Below are 26,505 nucleotides of genomic sequence, written 5' to 3' on the forward strand. Positions count from 1 at the left end.
CTCTTGACTTTATTGATAGTGGGAGGAGTAAGTCTGTTGATAGGAGGCAGTCTCCACTACTTCTCTTCTTGAATAGACTCGGAGCAGGTTTCAGGACACAGTACTCGGTCCCTTCTTCCTCGCTGCTGTTTGTGACCACCAGGGTACTATTGCCGAGGCCGAGGACTTCATCTGGCGGGTCGGCAGTGCGCATGCACCCATCGTCCAACAGGATGGTAGTAAGTACATGTACCTGACTCGCTTATGAATACCATAACTATGTATTCGGACTAGGATCGGTTTTCGAAAAGCATGTGAATGAATAAGGATGATCGTTGATAGCGTTTATGTCAGTAATAAGTACAAGGTCGTTTTCCCTCCAAACGCCTGCTATATTTGGATGTTGCCTCCTCTGTCTTCCATTGTGTTCTGGTGTTGTATGTACATGTATACTCGTATTTTCGATTTTGACAGCATGTTACACGCGTAGTGCTCCTGACTACCACCATAACCCTTGTATATGTATACTCGTATTAGGGAGGTTCTGCTATACGTGAAACGTAGAGAAATCACGTAGAGAGCAGGTGTCTGGGTTAGAGTCTACGGCTTCGCGTGTTTTGGCTCCAGATTTCTACGCGGAGATGGGGTTCTCTACGTTGTGGCACACGCAGAGAAAATGCGTACGGATTTGCTGGGTATCGATCAACTGCATGCAGAAAACTGCCAAATATGGAAGGGGAAATTCCCAGTACACATTCCACGTGACTTCTCTAGGTGAAACGTAGAGCAGAACAGCATTTCTTTACGTTACGGGAACGCGAAGAAAGTTCGCGTGATTCTTTGCGTCGCGTTCCCAAAACGTAGAGCAGAACCTCCCTACTAGTACCGTAAAATCCCGCCAGAGCGCCCCTACCTCCTCGACGCTTCAGGTGGGGAGGGGCGGATGGGCGAGTCCTACTTGCCGCATTCAGTGCTGCATGAAAAAGTACTCACCCTACGAAAACTGTTCGTGCCTCTCGTACAACGACCAAAGGTCAAGAGCCAGGAGTCGTACACAGTCCGTGCGCCAGATTAAAAAAAAGTCGTCTAAAAGTTGACTTTTCATTTTCCGCACTGGGCAGTTTGCGGGTACTTTTTGAGTCGCATTCTCAATGGTGGACAATTTTGGAAAATGGTTTTGTGTCTATGGCTCGTTTGTTTTGGCATTTCGCTACCTGTGTGGTATGGTGAGCCTAAAAGTTTCGACCCTGGGTGCACGTGCAGTGCACGTGCATAGTACTACTTGTGCATGAGGATGTCGCAAACATGAAGAATAATGTCATGTCGCTGTCGCAGCTCGTCGCAAGTCGCATGTCGCGTCGCAGAAAGTTGTATTGTGAATCGGCCTTTATAGCTTTAAAGCCCGATTCACAATACAACTTTCTGCGACGCGACACGCGATTTGCGACAGTTGCGACAAGAAACTGCCTGTCGCGAGCTGTCGCAAGCTGTCGCAATGCACCTGTCGCAGAAGTTGAAGAAAGTTCAACTTTCGCGACATGCGACACGCGACATACACAAATGGAGTACAGTTTCGACCCTGGGTGCACGTGCAGTGCACGTGCATAGTACTGCTTGTGCATGAGGATGTCGCAAACATGAAGAATATTGTGAACCGTGTGTCGCTGTCGCAGCTCGTCGCATGTGTCGCAAGTCACATGTCGCGTCGCAGAAAGTTGTATTGTGAATCGGTCTTTATGCTGACCTTTCAAAAAAAAAAAAAAAAACTAGCAACTTCAAGAGTGCATAAACATGGACTCTTGCTACATGTACTATACTACGGTACTCGAAGTACTAGTTTTGGGGAACAGTAAACTATGAATAGACCCGACGTCACAAGTTCATCATTGCACAGATCGTTTTGTTTCCGCCACTAAACTCTTGCATGTACAACTAATTACTTTGTATGTACAACTTTTATGTACTACCATACTGGACTTTGTACTTTCTTTCTTTTTTGAAAAACGTAAAATGTTTGGCACCTATGAAATCAGGGGATGGCCCACGCCTGGTAAAAAGAAACAATGAGGAGCTACACGTGAGAAAAAGACAGTGATAAAGGACCATCAGTGAAAAGGTACATAATTAGAAAAACAGAACGAGAACATGACTCAGTGACCGATTCCAACGCCGGCACCGTCATTTACGGAGAGTCCCATCAGACGGCGACGGGAGCCTCGGATCGCAGACGCATGTCCACGGCGCTGAAAATGGCGAACTGAGCGCGCACGCGTACCCAAGCCATCATGGCAGAGAAGGGCTTCTCCCATTTCGCTGCTAAGCGGCTGGCGAGACTTTGTACAGTGCTCCCTCTATAATCCGGCACCATTTGTGCCACGGAAAATCTGCTGGATTAGGGAGGGTGCTGGATAAACAAATCGGATTTACTGCTGCAATGTGCATGATGCGGACATTTCGGCTTTTACTGAAAATTGTTCTGGTTTATCGAGGGTGCTGGATTATAAAATGCTGGATTAGAGAGGGACGACTGTACTTTTCATGAAATTTTCTCAAATTAAGTTACACGTGAAACCTGGCAAGTACCCTATCAAAAATTTGATAATAATAATAATAAGTCCCGGCCACCGAAATTTCAATGCACCGAAAATTACATGTTTTACAGTATGTTACAACTGTAACTTCACTTGCAACATACACGCACAAAAAAATAGCACATTTCGCGTAGTAGAGCACTAAATAAAGAAATTCAGTGTTTCTTCCGCTTCTGCACAATCTTGCACAAAATACACACACTGCTTTGGCCAATTGCAACTTAGGATTATTATTATTATTATTATTTATTCATATTTTGATAGGGCAATCCCCACAGACTCAAGGTCTTCTTACGGGATCCCATTGCCTGTGGGGCCCCTAGCTTTTTGGCGCCCGCTTGTGTCATAGTTACATTTGCGGACAGCCGCCTCTGCAGGATAAATTGTGTTGTTTTCTTTTTCTATCTTCACTCTGATGATCTGTTCAAATAGCAGTGAAACCGGTCAGTTCAGTCAAAAAAACAATCTGCGCAAATGATGAACCTGTGTTTCAAGGTTCCCTTCAGAAACTTTTTCAAGGGCTTTGCACTATCGATCCACACCCGAAAGGGAACCTACCTGCAAATTTTGAGCGAAATCGGAGAGATCCACTTGCACACATACTTTGGTATTCTCAGACATGCTCTCTTAAAAGGATATTGTGGAAAAGTAGAGATAGGAAAAAAAGAGAAAGAAAAGAAAACGGACGGCTGGCTGTAACGAACAGATATCAAAGATATCAAATGGAAAACCTATGTCGCTGATAATTTATACTGCAAGGCTTGAGATTTGAAATCCAAATACCTATTTGAACATTTTTGCTGCTGGTGGCAATCTATTCCACATAATGGCAATGTCAAGTTAATCGACTGGAAGTGCCAGCTCTCAGAACTTCGAAGTACGTAACGTGTGGAGCTGCCGACTTCCTTCACTCCTTTTTGCACTGCGTTTATCACCTTTCTGGTGTTGTAGTAACACTGGAATAGGTTGTACACAGCGACTTCCGCCATAATTCCGTAGGAAACGCGCTAGCTCCCGCGTAGGGAGCAAGACATAATCAGCACTAGAATTGAGATAAAACATTGCAAAGAAGAGAAAAAAAACAGAGTTTCCTTGTCCTTGGTTGCTTTATTTTCTGCCGGGCGTGAAGAGGAGGCAATGGATGGGCTCGAGGAAAATTTGGACTTACATGCTAGGGGTGTGCGGATAATGCTCGAAAAGGTGGCAGATTCTGCTTGAAAAGCAGTGAAATTGGCAGAACCATACAAACCTTATGGCGGGCAATTCCTCAAATTCTGCTCCATTTCTTTATCCACATACATGTACATGTACATGCATGAAACTTACCAGAAAAAGTACCGAATTCTGCCAATTTTCTGCCGGCATTATCCGCATAATCATTATGCCTACTACATGCAGCCTCTGGCGAGCCTAAAGATTCCATAACAACAAGGTACTGGACTGGAGTAGACTAGACTCTTTAGTCTTCCTCCTTGGACGAATAGAGCCTTAGACCACTTAAGGACTCCGGAAAACTACTACTAGTATCGTTACATTACAAACGACTGGTTTTCCGGGACGAAGAGTCAACTCGTACTCGTAGATCGACGCGACGTAGACTAGACGTAGGATTCCAAGGCCGACGATCTCATTGAAGAACGGATGAGTAGTGCGGGATGACGAAGGCCGGCGCGCCGCCCTCTGTGCCTACATTGCAGTAGATTTCTACCCGGCAGTGGCCATACGACCGCGTAGATCTACTGTACCTCGACCAGATGTTGGTGCCCCTGTAGTCCCCGCTGTAGGTCTACACCCGGTACCCTCGCGATATGACTATATGATACTACAGTGTATATGAGCTCGATATGACTACTCCGCAGATCTACACACTCCGACACAGTAACACAGTACGATCTTAAGCCTGGTTCACACTAGGCCGATTTTCCGGCCGATACTCCGACACCGACTCCGACACGGAGTCTGCCGACTGTGTCGGATGAGTCGGACTAGCTGTTCACACACAAAGGTGGGCAATTTCGTTTGTACTTTGGTTGTACATGTAGGCTTGTCAGTTACACACGTACACGCCGTACACAGCCGCACTGCCACTAGACAGTAGACGCTAGCTAGACAGCGGAAATGAGATAGTTTTTACACGAGCCACAAAGCCAAAGCGGCAAAGGTGTGAACGGGCTAGCGTCTAGTAGTACTAGTACTAGTACTGTAGTAGTAGCGATCCAGTGCAGCCAGTTCACATGGTTCACGGTCTGCACCAACGCTCTCCGCTGTCATGGTGAAAAGCCTACAGTGATTGGTCCGGTGCATGCTCCATCACGCGCAAGCACTAAAATTCGGCCGGCTTTTCGGCTAAATATCGACCAGTCGATACTTGGCCGAAAACTAGTGCGACAAGAAAATCGTCGCAGATTTGTCGGAAACCTGTACGACAACACCGTTCACACTACGCAATTTTCGCCCCGACCTTGAAGATTTTTCGTACGAGTCCATGTCGGCCGGAAAATCGGCCTAGTGTGAACCAGGCTGTAGACCTCTACACTACAGACTAAGGCTGCGTTTACACGACAACGCTGGGGGCGAAAACGCAACGAAATCCTTTCGGATCCATGGTTCATTTACACGGTACGCGGAACAAAACGTAAAAGTTGTACACCAAAACGGAAGAAAACCAAAACGCTGGCCAAGGTGGAAGAATTTGAAAACGGAAATGTTCTGCCGGATAAATTTGGGTGTGTAAACAGTCGAAACGGTGTGCTGGCCTCGTTTTCCGTCACGTTTGTTTCGTTTTCGGCCGTTTACACGGATCCGACAATCCAAAAAATATTTAAAATTGTTTTTACAATTTTCGTCATGTGACGTGTGTTGATGTCGTGTGCCTGTTTTCAACCATTACCTGAATTTGATTTGTGCTTCCACGGCAACACTTGGCACATGACGAACTTCGGCGGATCCTTTGCTCTCGTGTAGACGCTTGAAAACGGTACAAACGGAGACCACCTCGGATCGGCTTTGATCGTGTAAACGTACGAAAACGAAAAAAGAAATGCGGGACTGAAAACGGAAAACTGGCCGTGCGTTGTCGTGTAAACGCAGCCTAAGTCACGCCGATCACCGGCCTAGCCTAGCGCTTACTGCTTAAGCCTGGTTCACACTAGGCCAATTTTCCGCCCGATACTCCGACACCGACTCCGACACGGAGTCTGCCGACTGTGTCGGATGAGTCGGACTAGCTGTTCACACACAAAGGTGGGCAATTTCGTTTGTACTTTAGTTGTACATGTACATGTAGGCTTGTCTGTTACACACGTACACGCGGTACACAGCCGCACTGCCACTAGACAGTAGACGCTAGCTAGACAACGGAAATGAGATAGTTTTTACACGAGCCACAAAGCCAAAGCGGCAAAGGTGTGAAAGGGCTAGCGTCTAGTACAGTACTACTGTAGTAGCGATCCAGTGCAGCCAGTTCACATGGTTCACGGTCTGCACCAACGCTCTCCGCTGTCATGGTGAAAAGCCTACAGTGATTGGTCCGGTGCATGCTCCATCACGCGCAAGCACTAAAATTCGGCCGGCTTTTCGGCTAAATATCGACCAGTCGATACTTGGCCGAAAACTAGTGCGACAAGAAAATCGTCGCAGATTTGTCGGAACCCTGTACGACAACACCGTTCACACTACGCAATTTTCGCCCCGATCTTGAGGATTTTTCGTACGAGTCCATGTCGGCCGGAAAATCGGCCTAGTGTGAACCAGGCATAAGCCTGGGTCAAGCGGCGAGCTAGGCAGGAAGAGTTCGGAGCGTGTCCCACAGCGGTAGTTTGTTGGTAGCAAAATGCAACTACCGGTAATACAGTCATGTACTTTCTCCAGGAGGAACCAACCACTCGAAATTATCCAGCGCTTCGCTCCTTCTAACCTGCCTCATTCCGTAGTTGCCATGTTACTTGCCACTGGCTGCAGCACCACGACGCCAAGTTCTCGTGTGACGGTAGAGGATTCAGGGAAGCTTAGCTGGTCGCTTGCTTTTCTTATGACAAGAATTGTCCGACTGCTGTACAAGGAAAATGTGGTGGACAAGGAGCTCGTTGACGGTATCGACTTTTCGCAGAGCTAGGGCCCATGTAGTTCTGCCTGTTCGTACTAGAGGTAGGAGGGTAGAGTTCTTTCCGGCCAATTGCAACCGTCACTCCAGGTAAGTGATGACGTTGGGAAAGTAGGCCACCTACAATGTACCTACACCTACTGCTGTTTTCTCTCAGAAACTCGACACTTGCGAGCCAGGTAAAAGCATCTCCTGTCAGAGCAGTGGCTTTGGAAATCGAGCAAGTAGTCTTGGTAAAACTGTTGTATGAAATTTGGAGACATTGCGTTGTTACGAATAGAAAACTCTTCTCTGAAATCTTTTCCAACCTGGTGTCTGGTTTGTCTCTATCTGCGGTGTTTCACAGCTGGGGAGAATACTGCCAAGGGCAAAGCTGCTCTTTTCTTTGCTGGTCGTGCTGTTGGCTATCAACACATGTAACGCAACATGCCCTAAAGGCCAACATGAAAGCAACGTTACCAACTCCTGTGCTCGTAAGTTGTGTGAAAATGAACAGCTTGTGCCCAATGTCTTGACCGGGTCTGACCTACTTCGAAGTATCTTCATGACCTCCTTGTTCCTTGCCACTTTTTGAGGTCAAAAGGTCTATGGGGCCGTCCGTAAATACCGTTAAATCCCGCCAGAGTGCCCCTACCTCCTCGACGCTTCAGGTGGGGAGGGGCGGATGGGCGAGTCCTACTTGCCGCATTCAGTACTACATGAAAAAGTACTCCCCTACGAAAACTGTTCGTGAATCTCGTACACCGACCAAAGGTCAAGAGCCAGGAGTAGTACAGACCCGTCGGAACTCAGGGTTTTTGCGATCCCTGGTCAAGAGGGTGGGCAATGTTGCGTATATTTCCAACGGGGTTGGGCACGTGTCTGCAGACTGAGTGCAGTACAGTACGGCATCACAGAGTCATACGAGGATACAAGCAATCACTTCCCTGACAAGAAGTCAGGGAGGGGCGGATGGGAGAGATGGGGCGCTCTGGCGGGATTTTACATCTAACAGGCTTTTCTTTCTTGACCCCCCCCCCCCCCAAATGCAGATAAAGCCTAGTTCACATTCGACGGGGCACGACGTAAGGATCGTTGGGAAGCGACGGGTCGGTCTGACGGCGTCCAATGTGAACACCAGGAACGGGAACGCAACCGTACTACCGTACAGATCGGGAAGCGACAGGAAGAGTTGGATCGATCCAACTTTTCATACCGTAGACGGGCGTAGACGGGGACGCAAGCGTACAAAACGGCTGCAATTTGAGTGTGAACAGGAGACGGCGTCGTGCGCCGACGACTCCCGATTTGTACTTGGAAATTTTTAGCATTTCAAACACTGCGCTTCCCATGATAACTCACAGAATGGCTAGCACGACCTGAGTTGAATTTTAGCAACATAAGATCTCATGTCACTTATTGTATTTAGGGATAGTTCAGAAGCGTGACAGACGAACTATTCTATCATTTCCTGGGGCTATTATTTGAATGCCACAACTTTCAGGGCTAATTTTTTGGTCTTCATGAAAAACTGGTACAGTAAAACCTGTAACTAACGACCACCCCTTGGTGCCCGGAAAAGTGGTCGTTAGTGGCAGGTGGTCTTTAGTTAGAGGTTTGCACCGCGCGACCATATATGGATCCCATTATATGATATGTATGTCAAAATGCAGATAATACAATCCCCCACCACTTGCGCACTGACATTCTTCTTTCAGATCATACAACACTTGGAGAGAGAGAAAATCAAGTTTTTTATACACCGGAAGCGATACGACCTTTTGACACGTATGTCGACTCACCGGGTTTCCAGAGCAGCGCTGGCCTGGCCAGGCAGTGCAGTGAGTAGTGTGTACCAGTACGTGATGCGGCGATGTTGCGATGTTGCGAGTTTTCGCACCTTTCACTGTAGACTATTATCCGCCATCGTATCCTGGCCTGTGTTCCGTACACATGGTACAGGTGAGTACATAATACCGTAGCATGCTAGCTAGCCAGCACAGACTGTCAGTGTGACCTGGTGTAGTGGTGAGTCTGGTGACTGAGCTGTGTGATTGCACTTCGACAGAGAGCCGCTCAGTCTTAGTTTCTCCTTCGAGTAGTAACATCGATCAAAGAGCGCTTTGGATGCGCTCTCCAAGACGTTTCCTATCATGTTTGTTCTTGACAGCACTTGAAATTATGACAGGTGTAGTGCAATCCACACTGATTCCACAGTAAAAATGAGACTGCGCTCATTTGTCCAGCTGTAGTATCGAAACGACCATGGAAAATCATCAAAATTTCGAGAAGGAGCTTCAAGCAATGCTTGATTTGCTACATCGCGGTCGCTAGTTACGGGTCAAAATTCGACATTGGGACAAGAAAAGGCGGTCGCTGGTCGCGTTCAGCAGGTAGTCGCTAGTCACAGTGCATTTTGAATGTGAGACCGTCCGTGCCTGACGAAGTGGTCGGTAGTACCAGGCCGGTCGCTAGTCACGGTGGTCGTTAGTTACAGGTTTTACTGTATTGTGAACTTGATTCCGCTTCTTTCAAGGAGAAATAATTAAAAAGAAGTCCCGAAAAACGAGAAATTAGGTCCGAAAGTCACCCCGTCACGGACCGTGCCTTATGACTTGCGCCGTTCGACGTTGAACGTCGCAACGACGGCTGCATGTCGTGTCGTACGAATCGTACAGGATTTTACAGCTCACCCCGGCCCTCCCGACAAGCCCTTACGTCCCGTACCGTCGGCGGTGCGTCGAATGTGAACTAGGCTTAACACACCACTCATATTAAACACCGCACTATGCACACGTAGTGTGTACAGTACAGTCGACTCCACTTATAACAAACTCGCATATAGCGAGTTTCGTGGTATAGGAAGCCCCTGTCCATGTCCCTGTTTGAACCCATACAAGATTGCACCTTTACTTTGAAAGGTTTTTTGTTTATAACGAACCAAATCACACCTGCAAGTGTGCTGGTAACTGACTGTTACTGCTTGCAAGCGCAGGTTTCTGGGAGTACCGAGTATGCGTCCCTGTCTGCTCTGCCGTGACGTGTGTAGTGCGTCTCAACGCTTACCTGCACTAGAGATAGTATAATACTCTTGGTACTGGCAAGCACTAAAATAAAAAAGAGATATTAAATTTCTGCAGTCATCGCCACACTACAACGAAGTCATGTGCGTTTACCAAAATTAATTTTCTTGTCGCATTCATCAGTGGAAAGTCATGACTGAAGAGTAACCATGCTGAACCTTTGAGGAATACTCTTTCTATTGCTAATGAGTGATATGCACGGGCTTTGTGCACCCGCTTCTGGATCGAAGTAGGGCACACTCCATTTTCCTTACAGCGCTTCAAGAAGATAATGTCGTCTCGGTTGGAGAACGAGCTGCCTCTTCTACGTTACCCTCGCCACGCCACACATCAACCGGACTAGTCAAGTGGTTTTTCTCTGGAGTTAGAGAGAGAGAGAGAGAGAGCTTTTCATTACTGCACCTCAGGAGCCGACGGAAGAACTTATAAACTGACAACGAACGACTGACCACTGACATGGCAAAAAGAAACATGATATCAGAAATTGGTGCCCTCGTCAGCACAAAAAGTGGTTTACTCAGCACAAAAAGGTGCACGTGTCGGCAACAAAGCAGCGCAGCAGCATGTACGGCTCAGCAGCACAGTGGCACAAATACAGCAGCAGCTACGGCAAAAAGACAACATGTGCAGCCACATGTACACACAGGGACACAAATACAGCGGCAGGTACGACAAAGAGATAACACGTGCAGCTACATGTACACACAGGGACACAAATACAGCAGCAGGTACGGCAAAAGAGACAACACCTGCAGGCACATGTACACCAATAATATTATGTGAAATTCTAGCCAAGTAGCGTTTGCGCAGAGCATCATTCAGGATTTCAACCTGACTCCTAGAGTATCTCCGTTTAAAAAATGCAAATAATCGACGTGGAGACAACAATTTTATAATAGCAATAAAGAAAACAAATTCTGCAGTCATATCGCCACACTACAACAAAGTCATGTAAGTTTACCTAAATTAATTTTCTTGTCACATTTCACATAATATTATCGTCTTGAAGCGCTGTAAGGAAAATGGAGTGTGCCCTACTTCGATCCAGAAGCGGGTACACAAAGCCCGTGCATATCACTCATTAGCAATAGAAAGAGTATTCCTCAAGGGTTCAGCATGGTTACTCTTCAGTCACGACGTTCCACTGATGAATGTGACTTGCCCGAAAATTCGAATAATTTTAATATCTCTTTTTCTTTTAGTGATTGGTGTAGCCCAGAGACCGTTTGGAAAGTGTTGTGAAGATGTATGGATATAGTGGATGGCTACAGTGGAGTATTCACATTTTTGCGAAAGGTACTAGCAAGAGTATTATTATAACCCCCCAAGAGTGTGCAACTCCTGATACCCTTTCTATGGGGTACGGCGACAGCGAAAACTGCCATCACGTGGTGCAGTATCGCAGTTGTACGTTTCCAGCCCCATCTGCAGAGTTGCACACTCTTGGGGGTTGTAATAATTATACTCTTGGGGGTTATAATTATACTCTTGGTACTAGCTGTAGCAATACTACATCACTTACATGTACAACACGCGGAATGGTATGCATGCACTCCGAAATGTATATTTTTGAAATGCCTCAGTGCAAGCGAACCGACCCACCACAAACGCCTGTTAGACGTCTCTAAGTAAATACATGTATTTACGGACGGCCCCTAAGAGCCGCAGAGAATACGAAATACAGCCAAGTTTTCAAAATTAGGACAGGTATGTATGCCTTTGCGAATTGTATGGAGAAGCAGATCCCAAACCCAGGTTTTAAAGTTGACCCCCCCCCCCCCCCCCATAACACTGGCCGGCAGGCGTTCGATATTAATTGATTACTGAAACGTTTGTAGCCCCATCATTTCTTGTGCAAAGTCAATAATCGAAAGGTCTGCGTGGCAGCGGAAACTCCAAGCTCTAGAATGCAACAGTCACCCAAGAGTTACGATGTTGGACACCACCGATAATGCACGCCGTATTCTTATCTCGTCGAATTCAAATTTTGATTGATTTCTTCGCCATATGGGGGGGGGGGGAGGGGGGGGGGGCTTTGTAGACAGAAGGAGTTTGTCAGAAAGCTAGTGCTATCTTGGCTTCCTGCCTCCCCGTTATAGTTCTTGTCCTCTTCGGCGCAAGTCACACCATTATTCAGACTGTGTACGTTTCGTCACATTTTGTCTGCCAATATGCTGCGTAAATTGACATCGTTGCGCTTCGTCACATTAGAGAGTTTCTGCGCAACGAAAAAAATTCGAACGAAGTTTCGCGACAGGCCTTGCGAAAATGTGTATTAATTTTCGCACGAACTTTGTGTTCTGCACATTTTCGTAGTTTTCACGCGCCAAGTGCACATACACCATGACCCGATCTCACGAAAGTTCATTTCGCGTTCCCTGCAAGTTTCGCGTCCAAAGTTGCGAAAGTTCGTGCGAAATTTCTCACTTCATGACGTAGAGCGAAAGTTCGTACACATTTTCGTTTTGCAGAACCTCTCTATTATCACCATGTACTGATTTGAGGAGTAATGGTACGAAAGGCCTTATCAGATTTGCAACTGGCTTCGCCTCTTCGTGTGCTAATATGGAAAGAAAGATGTAATAATATATATACAGTCAACTTCGCGTATAACGACATTCGGCGGGGCATCAAGAAAGTGTCCTTATTCGCGAAGTGTCGTTATACCCGAAGTCTCATTATAGTTATGTATTACAGTTGGAAGGGACTTTGCTCTGGGCATGGAAATGCTGTCGTTATTCGCGAATACGCCTTATGCACATTGTACAGATGCACGAAATCCCGTAGAATCTTGTAGAATCCCGTAGACCCGGTTGGGTGTTGAATGTGCAGGACCCTATTGTGTTTACTGCTATTTCCACTATGAAATGGGCCATGAAGGCATTTCATACGAAATCTTTTTCCGGCAGAGATCTAGCTAGTCGTTAGTTCAATCCCAAAGTGAAGAAGGCTTGAAAAGTGATCGTTTGCCATGAATTGTGAGGCTAAATGGGTCAAACGCGCATGTATAGCACACAATGACCACCCAACCGGGTATGTACACACCTACGGCCATAGTACAGAACTTCGTACTTCGTGTACATCTGTACAATGTGCATAAGGACTATTGTCGTTATATCCGCAGTCGTTATTAGCCAAGTTGACTGTATAGTGTAATGGTGATTTTGTCATCGGGGAAGAAACGCGGGCGTAGTATGTGTGGTGCTTCTTGAGCAGAACACATCTTTATTTTTCAGAAATGCACCTGTGCGTGTACTGTAAGCTACCGCATACAGTCAACTTTGCTAATAACGACTGCGGATATAACGACAATTCGCGAATAACGACAGAATTTCTATGCCCAGAGCAAAGTCGCATCCAACTGTAATACATATAATGAGACTTCGGGTATAACGACACTTTTCTTATGCCCCGCCGAGTGTCGTTATAAGCGAAGTTGACTGTATAGAAAATGTGTGGGATTTGTGCTGATAATTTCCCTGTACACTGTACTGGTCAGTTCAGTTTGCATGAGCAGGCTGTGCCGGTCAGTTCAGTATCCGTGAAATCTGTGTCTAAGGCCCATAACGCAACTCTGTATGACCATGGGAGCATTTTGACATGCATATTGTGTTGCGGGTGCATGTTTGGATAATTAGAATGTCCGGATAATTAGAAGTTTTTTCGGGACATTTCGAGGTTCGAATTAACAGGGTTCCACCTGTATCTCAAATTGTTGTATCTAAACTTTTCAAGTGTGTGTCTTATCGGAGCAAGTCCCTGGTGAGTGGCACAGTACCTGATTGTGGTCTGAAAATGCACTGTGTTGGTATGCAGCTCTCAAGACTTTCTGCCCAGGCACAGATAAAGCCGTGTACAGCTGGATTGCTCTCGCCGGCTTGCCGAGTCATCCGCATGTTGACGAGCCAAGCCGCACGCAGAAGACCAATCTGAGGGAAGCCCGGCAGATGTGCAGGCGTCGGGGATACGACGTGGTCAAGTTTGTCGTCTTCACCACACTGGGGTATGGCGTGCGCCACTGCATGGAAGCATTGCTCCACGAGATGATGGCGAGCAGTTACAGCAGCCCTATCACCATATGGACGTCATTCGTGTACCACGGCCAGCATGTCATTTACAAGCAGGGCAAGAACAACTTAAGAGAAGCATTATTGGATAGTCATGGCACAAGCAAACATGATGTTATATGCGAAGGTAGGCTATTGCTTTGTGAGTGCTATCATTTTCAAGACTGAGTGGGTGAATGCGAGTCGGTGAATGCGAGTCGGTGAATGCGAGTGGGTGAATGCGAGTCGGTGAATGCGAGTGGGTGAATGCGAGTCGGTGAATGCGAGTGGGTGAATGCGAGTCGGTGAATGCGAGTGGGTGAATGCGAGTGGGTGAATGCGAGTCGGTGAATGCGAGTCGGTGAATGCGAGTCGGTGAATGCGAGTGGGTGAATGCGAGTGGGTGAATGCGAGTGGGTGAATGCGAGTCGGTGAATGCGAGTGGGTGAATGCGAGTGGGTGAATGCGAGTGGGTGAATGCGAGTGGGTGAATGCGAGTGGGTGAATGCGAGTGGGTGAATGCGAGTCGGTGAATGCGAGTCGGTGAATGCGAGTCGGTGAATGCGAGTCGGTGAATGCGAGTGGGTGAATGCGAGTGGGTGAATGCGAGTGGATGAATGCGAGTGGGTGAATGCGAGTGGGTGAATGCGAGTGGGTGAATGCGAGTGGGTGAATGCGAGTGGGTGAATGCGAGTGGGTGAATGCGAGTGGGTGAATGAGAATGGGTTAATGAGAATGTGTGACTGCTCAGTGGCAAGCAGCACATGAACAGTGCAGGGATAACACTATTAACAGGGGAAACAGAGAAACAACAACAGCAAGCGTGCCGCGCGAACCCAGGTTTACCCACTTCAATGGCAGACCTACCATTCTAAACGAAATTGGGTAACCGATCTACCTTCTCCTGGGATGGTACAATCCGCATGCTACTTTGTGTATGGAATGAAATTCCAACGGATGTATTATGACTGGCTTGTACTGTATGAATATTGCCCAAAGATCTACAGTTGCACTCAGTGAAATCCGACCCAACGTGCAAAACTGACCCCGGCCTGGACCAGTTTCCGATTACAGCACTGTGCTTGTGCATGTGCACAGCCAGCCGCATTCGTACCACTTCCACTTCCAGGGTGTCGAGGGCAGTGCAAGTCGACGGTGCCAGATGTACGCATTGAGTCGGATTTCACCGAGCTCAGCTGTGGTTTGAGGCTTTCCGGTTCAAGCGGCAGGCACTTTGTGCAAACTGTCCGGTCTACGTTTCTACAGGCTTTAGTAGCATGTGATTTTAGCTGTACACGTCGTGTCAGAGGGTATTTTACTATTCGTTGTTCATGATGTTGTTCATGCCACGGATCGATTTATTTGCGCATCTGCAGGCTTTTGTAACCACCCTGCCCTGAACTCAACCACGTCGTGAGAGATTGCTCTTCGGCAATCGTCAAACTGGCCGTCTATGATCGTGTTGTCTATCGTCGATATTTTACTACTTCCCGCAGGCGCTTAGCTCGTGTATAATCAGCGTAGTCTCATCATCCCACCAGCAAATGGCCGTCATGGGTACTATCAAGAGTAGATAAGAGTAAATTAATAAGCTCCCAAGAGGGTGTAACTATGTATATATGGGATCTTCGGCGGCAAAACTCACATCACGTGTCTCAGGTACCACGTACAAACCACGTACAAACGAAGGATAGCATGCCCGCAATCTGAACATCTGACATGATCATGCTGCCAAGTTGCATAAGCCCTGGGAGTTTGTGTCATTGAGTGCATCTTCATTGCGCCGCTGCTCGCTAAAACGCGCTGGAAACGTACAACTGGAACACTGCACCCAGTGATGTGAGTTTTCGCCGTCGGCAAACCCCATAGAAAGGGTATCAGGAATTAAACACTCTTGGGAGTTTAGAATACTCTTAGTACGACATTGTCAGAAATGGGCAATGAGTACGCGACGATGAGTTTGCCGGTGGTTCATGGTCACTCCACCGCAGAAGTACTCTGGCGGAAGGTCACCACACCACAGTCAGCTGTGCAAGCTACTCCCCTGTCCTGTGTAGAAGCACTGCGCGAGCGAAGCCATTCTTTTTTTTCTTTTGCTAAGAGCTTTCTTTTTCCATATTTTCTTTTCATCTGTGTCTCCTTTCCAAGTTTTCCCATGCCTGGGTTACTTGGACCTCGTTCGCTTCCTTGTCATTGGACATGTTCAATCCGTTCGGTTTTCCAATTCAAATAAACGCAACCAAGCCCCAGGCCTGCTGAAACAGAACCGTGCACTGTTTCCGGGCCTGGCTTTAATACTCATTAGATAGGATTTCAGTGAGCATGCCAGCAAATTGCAGTGAGCCCATTCTTTCACACCTGATTCCGGATGCGGTTAGTGTAAACATGTTCTCTGCTTGCGTCTGTACTTTCCCTCGTTTTGCAGCTAAATGGCTTCATGCTAACAACTCGGCATACGCCGTAGCGACACCGGCATCGGGGCATGCCGTCACTCACCATTTCGCAGAGGAGGCGTGTCAGCAGTACGGACTTCACCTCATATCCGAGGACTGGCTGCAAGCACATGGCCATGTACTAAGAGAGCGCTGGCTAAAGAGATTGGCTCTACAGCATAAGCCTCGGGACGCACCCTTCCACGTCCAACCAATCCGGGTGAACCGCCACACCCTCTACAGAACCGTAACATTTAGCAATTTAGAAAGTCAGTCGTTTCAAAACACCACAACACATCAGCGGGCGCGAATCCTCTGTGTCAGTAAGTGAGAGGTGTTATCAGTGGCTGTCCCTGTGTGTACCACCACCACCACCACCACGATGATGAATGCGGTTGTGTGTATCTGTGAACATGTCCCATATAAACACGTCTTGTGCCAACATGTGTCGTGCCGACATGTATTCTGTCAACATGTGTCTTGTCACGATGTGCCAACATGTCCTGTGGCAACAGACACACAACTGACAAGGATATTGAGACATTCGACGGCCTGAAACCTAGCTCTAACGCATCTACGAAGCGCAAACCAGCAACCTTCCAACTTGGAAGGCTCAGTGTCTCAATATTCTTGTCAGTTTTGTGCCTTGCAGTCGCACTATCTGACTCGTTACCTTGGTGGACTGTTAGTCATAGCTAGTAACTTAGGCCACACGTTTTTATTTCTATGTTTCTCGTCACCTGAAAATCTAAAAACGTATGCGAGAGGTGGGAAAAAATGACCGAGAAATAAAAAAAAGTTTATTAGACCTTTGTTCACACTAAAATCCATCAATGCACCTGCAAAATAGCATCCATAGTTAGCAACTAGTCTGTGGTAGGAGTTCTGTCACAATATGTGCATGTGCAGCAATAAAAAATGCCGTCCTTGCATCATGTGTCGCGCAGGCCAGGCCACATTATGTGCATGTGCATGAGTGTGCTGGTCCCCACATGCACAGTCCGTGCAGCACAGTTTTTTTTCTTTTTTTCTTCCAGACTCCTGAATCGTATGCGCGCGGGTGACGAGAAACATAGAAATAAAAACGTGTGGCCTTATAGGTCCTTTTCTCTTTACATATTACTTTTGGCTCAACATCCGAGTTTTTTTTCAAGACGAATTATTTCTCTTATGTGATGGGAGGGATTGACCGATTTCGTTTCAGAACACATTGAAACGTGTCCAGGGAAGTAGGAGCATTGACACACTTGTGATGTGTGTTGTATATGCATGTAAATGTCAACACTTTCTCACGTTCTGAGGGGAGGGGATGTGGGTGGGGTTGGGTTGAAACAAAATTGATGCGTTTTGTGATAAATACCGATACTTACGGCCGGTCCCTAACATCCCATGCATTTTCTCTGTGTCTGACTGTCACATGCATCTTGTTTGTGCGTATGCGATGGCTGCTGCAGCATGCAACTGTTTGAACCAGGGTCAGTGTGACGACAAGGGCAAATGCATCTGCCCGAAAGGATTTACCGGGAACAAGTGCCAAACGGGTAAGTATAAATGAATTTTTTTTACAGTGCGTATGGGATTCTCAAAGCATACCTCCATGTTGACATGGCATCCCCTGACTGTGTGTGTAGGCTTTGGGACTAGTGCGAGTGGCCTTGATTGTGCAGGGCTTGTCATCGTTTCGACTGTGAGTGAAAGTTGACGGAACGAGTATATGGTTTCATCAAGTTCTTGTTCGAAATTGGAACACAAAACACAGGTGCATCACCAAACCTGCTATTTTCCTGATGCCTTATTTGGACACCTCTTTACACACCTGCCTCCACCACATCAGGCATCGCTGTTGTTTTCCCCCGCATGCTGCTGCTGGGTTCACTAAACTTCACTGCTTATCACCTGCCTGCTCAACCACAAAGTAAAACCGGGAAATTTCGGTGGTGTAATATTTTCGGTATTTCCCAAAATCAACGATGCGTTAGAGTGAGAGTTTCGGTGAACGAGTTTTCCAGATCCAAAAATGCACCTTGTACACTGTGTGGCATGGCATGGTCGCGTTTCTTTTCAGCTAACAATCACCTGTCTTGAAGTTACCGAACAAAGTATCCACCGAGATATTTCTAGTTTTTGAGTAGTCTATGTGTTGTATTACATTATTTTCTGCACCTACAGTTGCGTGCTCGGTGACGGCCCACCCAGAGTGCATGTTTGTGCGGGAGACGCACAGAAGTACGGTTGTACGATTTCTCGATTTCAACCCCCCCCCCAGGGGAGGGCTGAAATCAACCCGGGGCAAGCGCAATGCGTCGTATAAACATGCCAGTCAATCTGTGTTCATTGCGGGTTGAAACTTGACCCGGGTTGAAACGCCTCATGTAAACACAGCCTCACAGCAGCAGGGGAAACGGCTGTAGATACTAGATACATGCTTGCTTGGCCGCACAATGCACACAGACATCTACGAGTATAGTGAGGTGTGTACAAGGTGGCAAGCGGACCAAGCTCGGGCACGAACTACTGGGTATTGAGATGAATCCTAAAATCACCCGCTCCTTTTCGGTAGATGTGACGGTGAGAAGTCGTCGGCAAAGCAGTCATCGATGCTGCAGCACGTTGCTGTGAAGCCCGCGGCAAAGCAAATGTCTGCGTCGACTGCCAAAGAAATCACCGGCAGTCTGACTGGCTGGCTTGTTCGTGATCTACAGCCGTTGTCGATCGTCGACGATGTCGGGTTCCGTGACCTGATGGGACGGGTATCGCCCGGTTACGTGATTCCGTCGAGGACTCGCGTCTCCAAGCTGATCGGGCAGTGCCACACCACTGGTCTCTCTGCCCTTACGAGTCGATTGAAGTCCGTCTCTGGCTGCTGTCTAACGACGGCCGCGTGGACATCGAAGGCCACGCAGTCGTATAACACGGTAACTATGCACTTTGTGACCGAAACTTGGGAATTGGAGAGCGCTGTTGTCGAGACTGCTCTCTTTCCAGGCTCCCACACCGGCGTGAGGATCGCGGAAAAGGTATCGGATGCAACGAAGAGAGTGGGACTCAAGCCTGCTCAGGTAATGGCAGTGGTGCACGACGAAGCGAGAAATGCGGAGCTTGCTGGTCGACACCTACTTCAAGATCATGGCTGGGAGTCAGTGACCTGTTCTGCCCATCTCCTTCAAACGTGCGTGCGACATGTGCTTGAAGATTCAGCTCCTGCACAGAAATTGTTGAGTGCTGCCAGGAAGTTGGTTGGGCACTTTCGCCTTAGCAGTCAAGCAACAGAGGCTTTGCTTGCAAAGCAGGTCCAGATGGAGAGCACCTCACCTGTAAAACTGACCCAGGATGTACCTACGCGTTGGAACTCTGCACATGACATGCTGAAACGTCTGGTTGAGCTACGACTTCCCGTCATGGCTGTACTGACTGCTCCAGGTAAGCAGCATTGTGTCATGGTATGATTTGTATGCCTAGTTACTATACCTTTGCTATTGCTGTGACGGGTTTGGTGGGATTGAGCTGTTACATCGTGAGTCGTGACTTGTTCTTTGCGCTTGAAATAGAATTGTTTCGTCCTATCTGGTTTGCCAGGTTAAAGTCCTGTTTTTGTACTTTGTTGACTGCCACAGGCCAAAATCGGAACTTGCTCTTGAAGGATACCCAGTGGACACTAGCCGAGCAGCTGACAGCAGCCCTGGAACCACTGAAAGCAACTACAACAGTATTCGGCGGCCAGAAGTATGCCACCTCTTCTCTCGTGCTGCCTGTTGTGGCCAGTCTTATCGAGAGGTACTCTGAGCCTGTGGAGGACACCTGTGTTCGTGCTGTGGAGAACATCCGTGCTGCACTTGTGTCAGAGTTGCAGGTTAAATTTCGTCTGTCAGACGTGACATCGGCATCCCCCCTCGTGCTCGCTGCAGCTTTGGATCCCAGGGTCCGTGGCCTAAAGTTCACGTCCCATGTCCTGTGTAAGCCGGATGCTATCAAGGCTACACTAGCTGAGGAGATGAAGAAGCACACCTCTCAACCACCTTCTGTTGTCGCGCAGGAACCGCAAGCGCAAGCCCGAGGACACAGGCCTTCAAGCTCTGCTGCATGGAGCCGTGTACGATGCCACAGCTGTGGAGAGTGAATCGCCTGCCCAGGAAGTAGCACGGTACTGCAGTGAGAGGATGGAGGGCATTGAGATCAAACCTCTGGATTGGTGGAAGTGCAATTCCACCAGGTTTCCTGGTCTTGCTGTCCTGGCTCAGAGGTATCTTTCTATCACAGCTACATCAGTACCGGCTGCGCGTGTGTTCTCTGCTTGTGGCGTTCTTGTCAACAAACTTCGCTCGTCCCTGGCACCATCATCCATTGACGCTATGATCTTCTTGGCGAAAAACCAAATCACAGTTGCACCAGAGCAAGCCGAGGAGGAGGAGGAGGAAATGCCAGCGCTGCCTAACCTGGCTGCCGTGGAGTGCCAGCTTGTTGTCAGTGGCTCAGATTCAGAGCTATCTGGGACCAGCACTGACTCTGATTCTGATGCCTCTGAGTGACACGTAAAATTATGAACACTGAATAGTACACTATATGAGTACACTATAATATGCTTGAAGTTGTAGTCACTTACCGCCAGTCTCTCAGAATTCTCTTTACGTTTTCCATTCGTCCCTTCGCCCCATTATACCGTCACAGCTGCTGCCTGCCCCGCGCATTTCAAACTTGATCCTCTTGACATATAGCAGCCACCATATCCGGTCGTTTGAAAAAGTGCTTGAAAAATGTGAAAAATTGGCGTGTTGGATATTATATAATAAATATTATAGTATTGCAGATGGCCACAAGCTGTATAGGTCCGGAGGTCAATCGTCTCGCGCTGGCGTTGCCATCCTCGTCAACAAGAAATTTTCAAATAATGTTCTGTCGTACCAGTTCCACTCTGACCGAGTTGTATCTGTACGAATGGTACTCAGCCCGCGACCTGACAGTCGAGCTGTCACGGTCGTGTGCTGCTATGCCCCAACTCTTCAACGATCCACCATCAACCCTCAGGAAGCTGACAACTTCTACGAACTTCTCAACAATGTTGTATTGAAAACGAAGAACCGTGACGAATTATGGATATTAGGAGATTTGAATGCTAAAGTTGGGAGTTCGAGGCCGGGATCTGTCAGCCCTGTTGGATGCTACTCTAAACACACTACATCAAACTCAAATGGATGCAGACTTGTAGAATTTTGCGAGGACAACCGGCTGGTGCTAACCAACACACTGTTCAAGCACAGGATGCAACATCGCTCAACATGGTTTTCTGATGGTTTAGTGCATGCGGATGGAAAGCCTGTGCGGAATATGATAGATTACGTGATAGTAAAACGTTCCACCATGGCCGCGGTTCTAGATGCAAGATCGTTTGGAGGCTTCACCACGCGCTCTGATCATCACCCTGTTATTGCAGTTCTTGGCATCGCACTTTCTAAAGTCCATCCGACCGTCAAACAACAAGACCCATGTTTCAATCGCTATAACCTTCCAACCGTTGAATCGTCGAAACTGTTCTGCGACCGTCTCAAGGAGAAGTTACCTTCTCTGCTTCCACTCTCCGCAAACATCGACAATGACTCCGTGGATAAGGCGTGGCGTGGATTCGTCTGGGCTACGCATGATGCAGCGCAGGATGCATTCCGGAAAGTGCCCACTGGTTCTGCTCCGAAAGCAAGCACGAACCCTCGCGTTGCATCCTTATCCACTGAACAGAAGAATCTGCACTGCCGCATAAACGCTGAACCTGATCCAGAGCAACGTAAAGCTTTAAAGATTGAAAGATCTGCAAAACTCCACGAGATTCGAAGGATACTACAGAAGGAGGGCGAGCAATATTGGCAACGTAAGGCTGTTGAAGTAGATGCTTTACGCCCTGACCCACGGTCCTACTTCAACGCCATCAACAACTTACGCCAACTACGCTCTGGGAAGAAGGCTGCGCCTGTGCGTCTTGCTGACGCAGACGGCAGAATCATGGCAGGCATCTCATGGAATCTTAATGCCTTTAATGAATATTATGAATCGGTATTTTACACTGATGGCCAGCCACTCGACCTCAGGCAGCAATCGAATGAGGAAGATCCATTCACAATCGAAGAAGTACGGTCTGCAATTATCAAGCAGAAGTCTGGTGGTGCTGTCGGTCCTGATGGTATCAGTGCTGATGCTTTGAAGTCAGCTAAAAACCTTTTCGCACCCTGGCTGACGAATTTCTTCAACGCTGTTCAAGCTACAGAGTACTGTCCTGACGACATGCGCTGCGGCCTCATCGTTCCCATCTACAAAGCCGGCAAGCCTCTAGGACATCCAAAAAGCTACCGCCCCGTTATGCTCCTTTCCGTCGTCCGTAAGATCTTGACGTCAATACTCACCCGACGACACACACTCCATGTGCAGTCATATGTGGCAGAGAGCCAAGCTGGTTTCCGCCCTGGCAGATCGACCACGGATGGTGTCTTTTACGCCAGGACGATGTGTGAGCGCGCACTACTTGGCGACTGGTCGTATTCATCGGCACTATTGGACTTCAGCGGTGCGTTTGACACTGTCATTCGTCAGGTTGCTCTGGAGAGGTTAGCCACTGCTGGCGCACCAACGTCCACCACTGCAGTCCTAGTATCAAACACAACAGCCCGCACGAAGCTTGGTAAACAACTAAGCAAACCATTTCCAACAAACATCGGCGTCGTCCAGGGTGACCCAATGTCACCAATAATGTTTATAACTTACGCCGAAGGTTCCATGCGTAAGATCCGAGAGCAAGCTCTACCCGCGTCAGACCTACCAGCAACTTTCACACAATACGCAGACGACACCACTGCCCATCAGAACGAGCGATCATCTGTGGAAGAAACCGTCCGTGTGTGTGAACCCGTTTTCTCGGATGACAATCTGAAGCTGAACGTGGCAAAAACTCAATATTTCACTGTGACCAAGGAAGATGATTCCTGGAAATCCGTGAAGCTGCTGGGGAGTATGCTAGGCACAGCAGAAGACATAGCAGCCAGAGTGTCTGCTGCAAATCGGGCATTTGCAAGCATTCCATGGAAACGCCACAACCTGAATTCCAGGCTGTGTATGTTTTCCTGCCTGATATTGCCTGTCTTGCTGTATAATTGTGCGCTTTGGACCTTATCGCAAACATTAACCGACGTCGTCAATGTATGGCACCGGAAAAAACTACGTACCATCATTGGTATCACGTACCCACAACGAATCTCGAACACAGCGCTGTATGCCAGAACCGAGCAGACCCCACTATCTCAAGTCTGCAGGCAACGGAGACTGCTGTGGTTCGGCCATGTAGTGAGGGAAGGCGAAGAATCGTCCTCGTTCCGTTGAAGCCCTCCTAATGTCAATCAACACAACAGACATACGACGACCCCGAGGACGACCACGTCTGAGATGGATCGACGTTGTCAAGAAAGACTTACAATGCATTAATGCATGAGCCATGCAACCATGACTTACAGGGAACGTCCCCTTTCTTGGGCATGCTGTTCACAGACGTGCTCGCCTCACACGCAATTTGTAAAAAAAAATGGTCGTATCTGCGGTTCGCTCTTTGGCGCTATTACCGTCCTCGATATCGGAACAGTCCCGGCCAAAAGCCATATGGTTGGTAGGTATCCTGACCACTCAGCTATGGATACGGTCACGTGTGCATAAATGGATACGGTTAAGTGTGCATACACGGAATTCGCGAAACAACTTCGTAGCACATCCTGTGGTGCTGCGCTGTAGGACTGTTTGCCAGGATGGTTCATGTGCAGTGCGCGCACAGAAAGACCGGAAGGTGTGTGCGGATTGGATCGCGTTTTCCAGTTTGAATTTTCTTCACATCGCGGATGTTCAAGCTGGGGAGGTAGAAGAACAGAGGTTCGGATATTCAGGGGTTTTCAGCCCTAACGCAAACGCAATTTCACGAGAGTTTTTAAAAAAACCTCAAAACAGCTCCTGAAAAGAGTTTTGAGTAATAATGATAAGGTGGCGAAGACATAACTTAAAATACCCGGAGAAATGGTGGTAGCTACTAGATACTACATAAACAAGAGTGCCCAACTCCGGATCTATCCTGCACAATCTGCAGATACCCCCGCCCACGGCGGAATTTTTTGTTGACGTCACCTTTCTTCAGAGACACGCGCATTTTGCCGCAGAGCAGTGTGAGAGCACGTGCTGGGCACTGACCTTGTAGTGGAAGTCCGGCCATGAGCACGAGGGAAAACTTTCCGAAAGACTCGCAGCGCGTGCGTCGTCGAAGAGATTACTTCAACAAATTATTCCGCCGTGGGCCTACCCATCCGCGAGTTGCACACTCTTGTTACTCTTGTTATCTACTCTTGTTACTAGATACACGATGCACACAGACATTTACGAGTATAGAGAGGTGTGTTTAAGGTGGCAAGCGGACCAAGCTCGGGGACAACCTTCCGGGTTTTGAGCTGACTGCATAGGCAGGAGCACCGGTGACCTCAGAGGTGAGGAAATTCCTCTTTTTCGGCGCCATCTGTACCGTAACTTGTAAGTGTTCTCCTCTCAAACATCACCCTGAGCACTATGAGTTCAGGAGAGCAATATGGAACAAAATAAGTGAAGATCTAAAGTCAAAATGTTGGTGGGTTTCCATAGTAATTTTTGAAATCAGATTTTACGAAGCGGGGATGGTATGCTGTTGTCTGCTTTGCTGAGATGCTTGTGTGTGTCCTCTCTGTTTCTCCGCAACAGAGATCAACGAGTCGAGTACAGGATCCGCTAACACTACCCAGGCTGCTACACCCACGACCAGTGGAATAACCAAACCAACGAGCGACCCAGCCACAACCACTCCAACCGAAGTCGGTGATGAACAGTGGAGTATTTTGTAATTGTAACTAGATACTCATAAACCGGGGGGAATACTACCGACAGCAAGAGTAGATAAACAAGAGTGTGCAACTCCGGATCTCTCCTGCACAATCTGCAGATACCCCGCGCCCACGGCGGAATTTTTTGTTTACGTCACCTTTTTTCAGAGAAACGCGGCTTTGCCGCAGAGCAGTGTGAGAGCACGTGCTGGGCACCGACCTTGCAGTGTAAAGCCCAGCCAAGTGCACGAGGGAAAACTCTCCAAAAGGCTCGCAGCGCGTGCGTCGTCGAAAAGATTACGTCAACAAAAAATTCCGCCGTGGGCCAACCCATGCGGAGTTGCACACTCTTGTTTATCTACTCTTGCCGACAGGACTAACCTGGTGCCCTTCCACTTACCCACCCATCTTCGATGGCATCCACAATTCGGTCCAGGAAACTCGACAGAGCGTTTCCAGGACGTGAGGAGCCTGGCTAACCAAGTGTGTTTCCAGTCCTGATAATTTCCTCACATTGTAAATTTCAAATCTGCAATTTCAGATCAGTGAAAATCTGAGGCAGACTGATATCCCATAACCCGCTACGGCTGAGTAATTATGTCGTATTTTAATTAGTAATTATGCATCTATTATTTGCAAGATGATGAGGGCAATAATAGATTTATCCCGACATAGCATACTTTAACTGGTTCAGCTTTGTTGTTGTGTATTGTACTAGCACATAGTATATACATAAGTCGTCTACATTACTTCTCTACAAACATATGTTTTCAGTTGTTACGTTTAATGTGTTCCCCAAGTTCTTTGACTGAGATTCTGGCAGTTTGCGTTCAAGTCGTTTGGCTTCAGATTTTTCTTCTTTCATTTCTAACTCTTGTTTCAAGTTGAGGAAAAAGTTCTAAATCCTTGGACTTTTAAGCTGTGTTCACAACTGGTGTGTGTACGCGTGAAACCACGCGTTTGCGCGTATTTTTGCAGGCAGGCATAGTGGGATGGTCTAAGACCATGATTGAGAAACAGAGGGTACCAGGTTCAAGTCCTGCTTGGAAGCGGAAGGAATTTTTCCAGCCGTGCTGCAACCCACAGTCATAAATCCGGCCAGGTCCGGGCAAGTTAATGACGTCATCATGATGTCACCAAATTTAGTGCAAAAAAATTCAGAACATTTTTCGGACAGGCCTAGACAGCAGGGTACATGTACTGTGTGCAGCAGAGATAAGCAATGCTGTGATTGCACGATATATTAGTAAGAGTGGCCAAGCACACACTTAACTTATAGCAGATATTGTGGGGTACTTAGGTTGTATTTGCGAGCTACATGTATTCCCCCCCCCCCCCCGCCCCGCCAAACACACACACACACACACACTCTGCCTCTCTGTCTGTCAGTCAGCCTGTCTGTATGTCTGCCTGGCTGCCTGTCTGCCTGTCT

At 47.8% G+C, this 26,505-nt stretch overlaps 1 protein-coding gene across 2 annotated transcripts; it reads left to right on the forward strand.

Moving 5' to 3' along the window:
* On the forward strand, positions 1-25,434 carry LOC135829551 (uncharacterized). 2 transcript variants are annotated; one of them, XM_065341946.1, is made up of 6 exons: positions 1-215; positions 7,019-7,145; positions 13,551-13,928; positions 16,206-16,535; positions 17,667-17,753; positions 24,955-25,434. In XM_065341946.1, the coding sequence occupies exons 1-6, from the start codon at positions 192-194 to the stop codon at positions 25,092-25,094; spliced, it is 1,086 nt and encodes a 361-aa protein (XP_065198018.1). In that variant the 5' UTR covers positions 1-191; the 3' UTR covers positions 25,095-25,434. The 2 variants fall into 2 exon arrangements, with proteins under 2 accessions (XP_065198018.1, XP_065198017.1); XM_065341945.1 differs by having other exon boundaries at positions 2-218.
* The last annotated feature ends 1,071 nt before the right edge of the window (positions 25,435-26,505 follow it).

The sequence above is a fragment of the Sycon ciliatum genome, chromosome 13 (genome assembly GCF_964019385.1).
Source record: "Sycon ciliatum chromosome 13, ocSycCili1.1, whole genome shotgun sequence".
In the NCBI taxonomy this organism is placed as follows: Eukaryota; Metazoa; Porifera; class Calcarea; order Leucosolenida; family Sycettidae; genus Sycon; species Sycon ciliatum.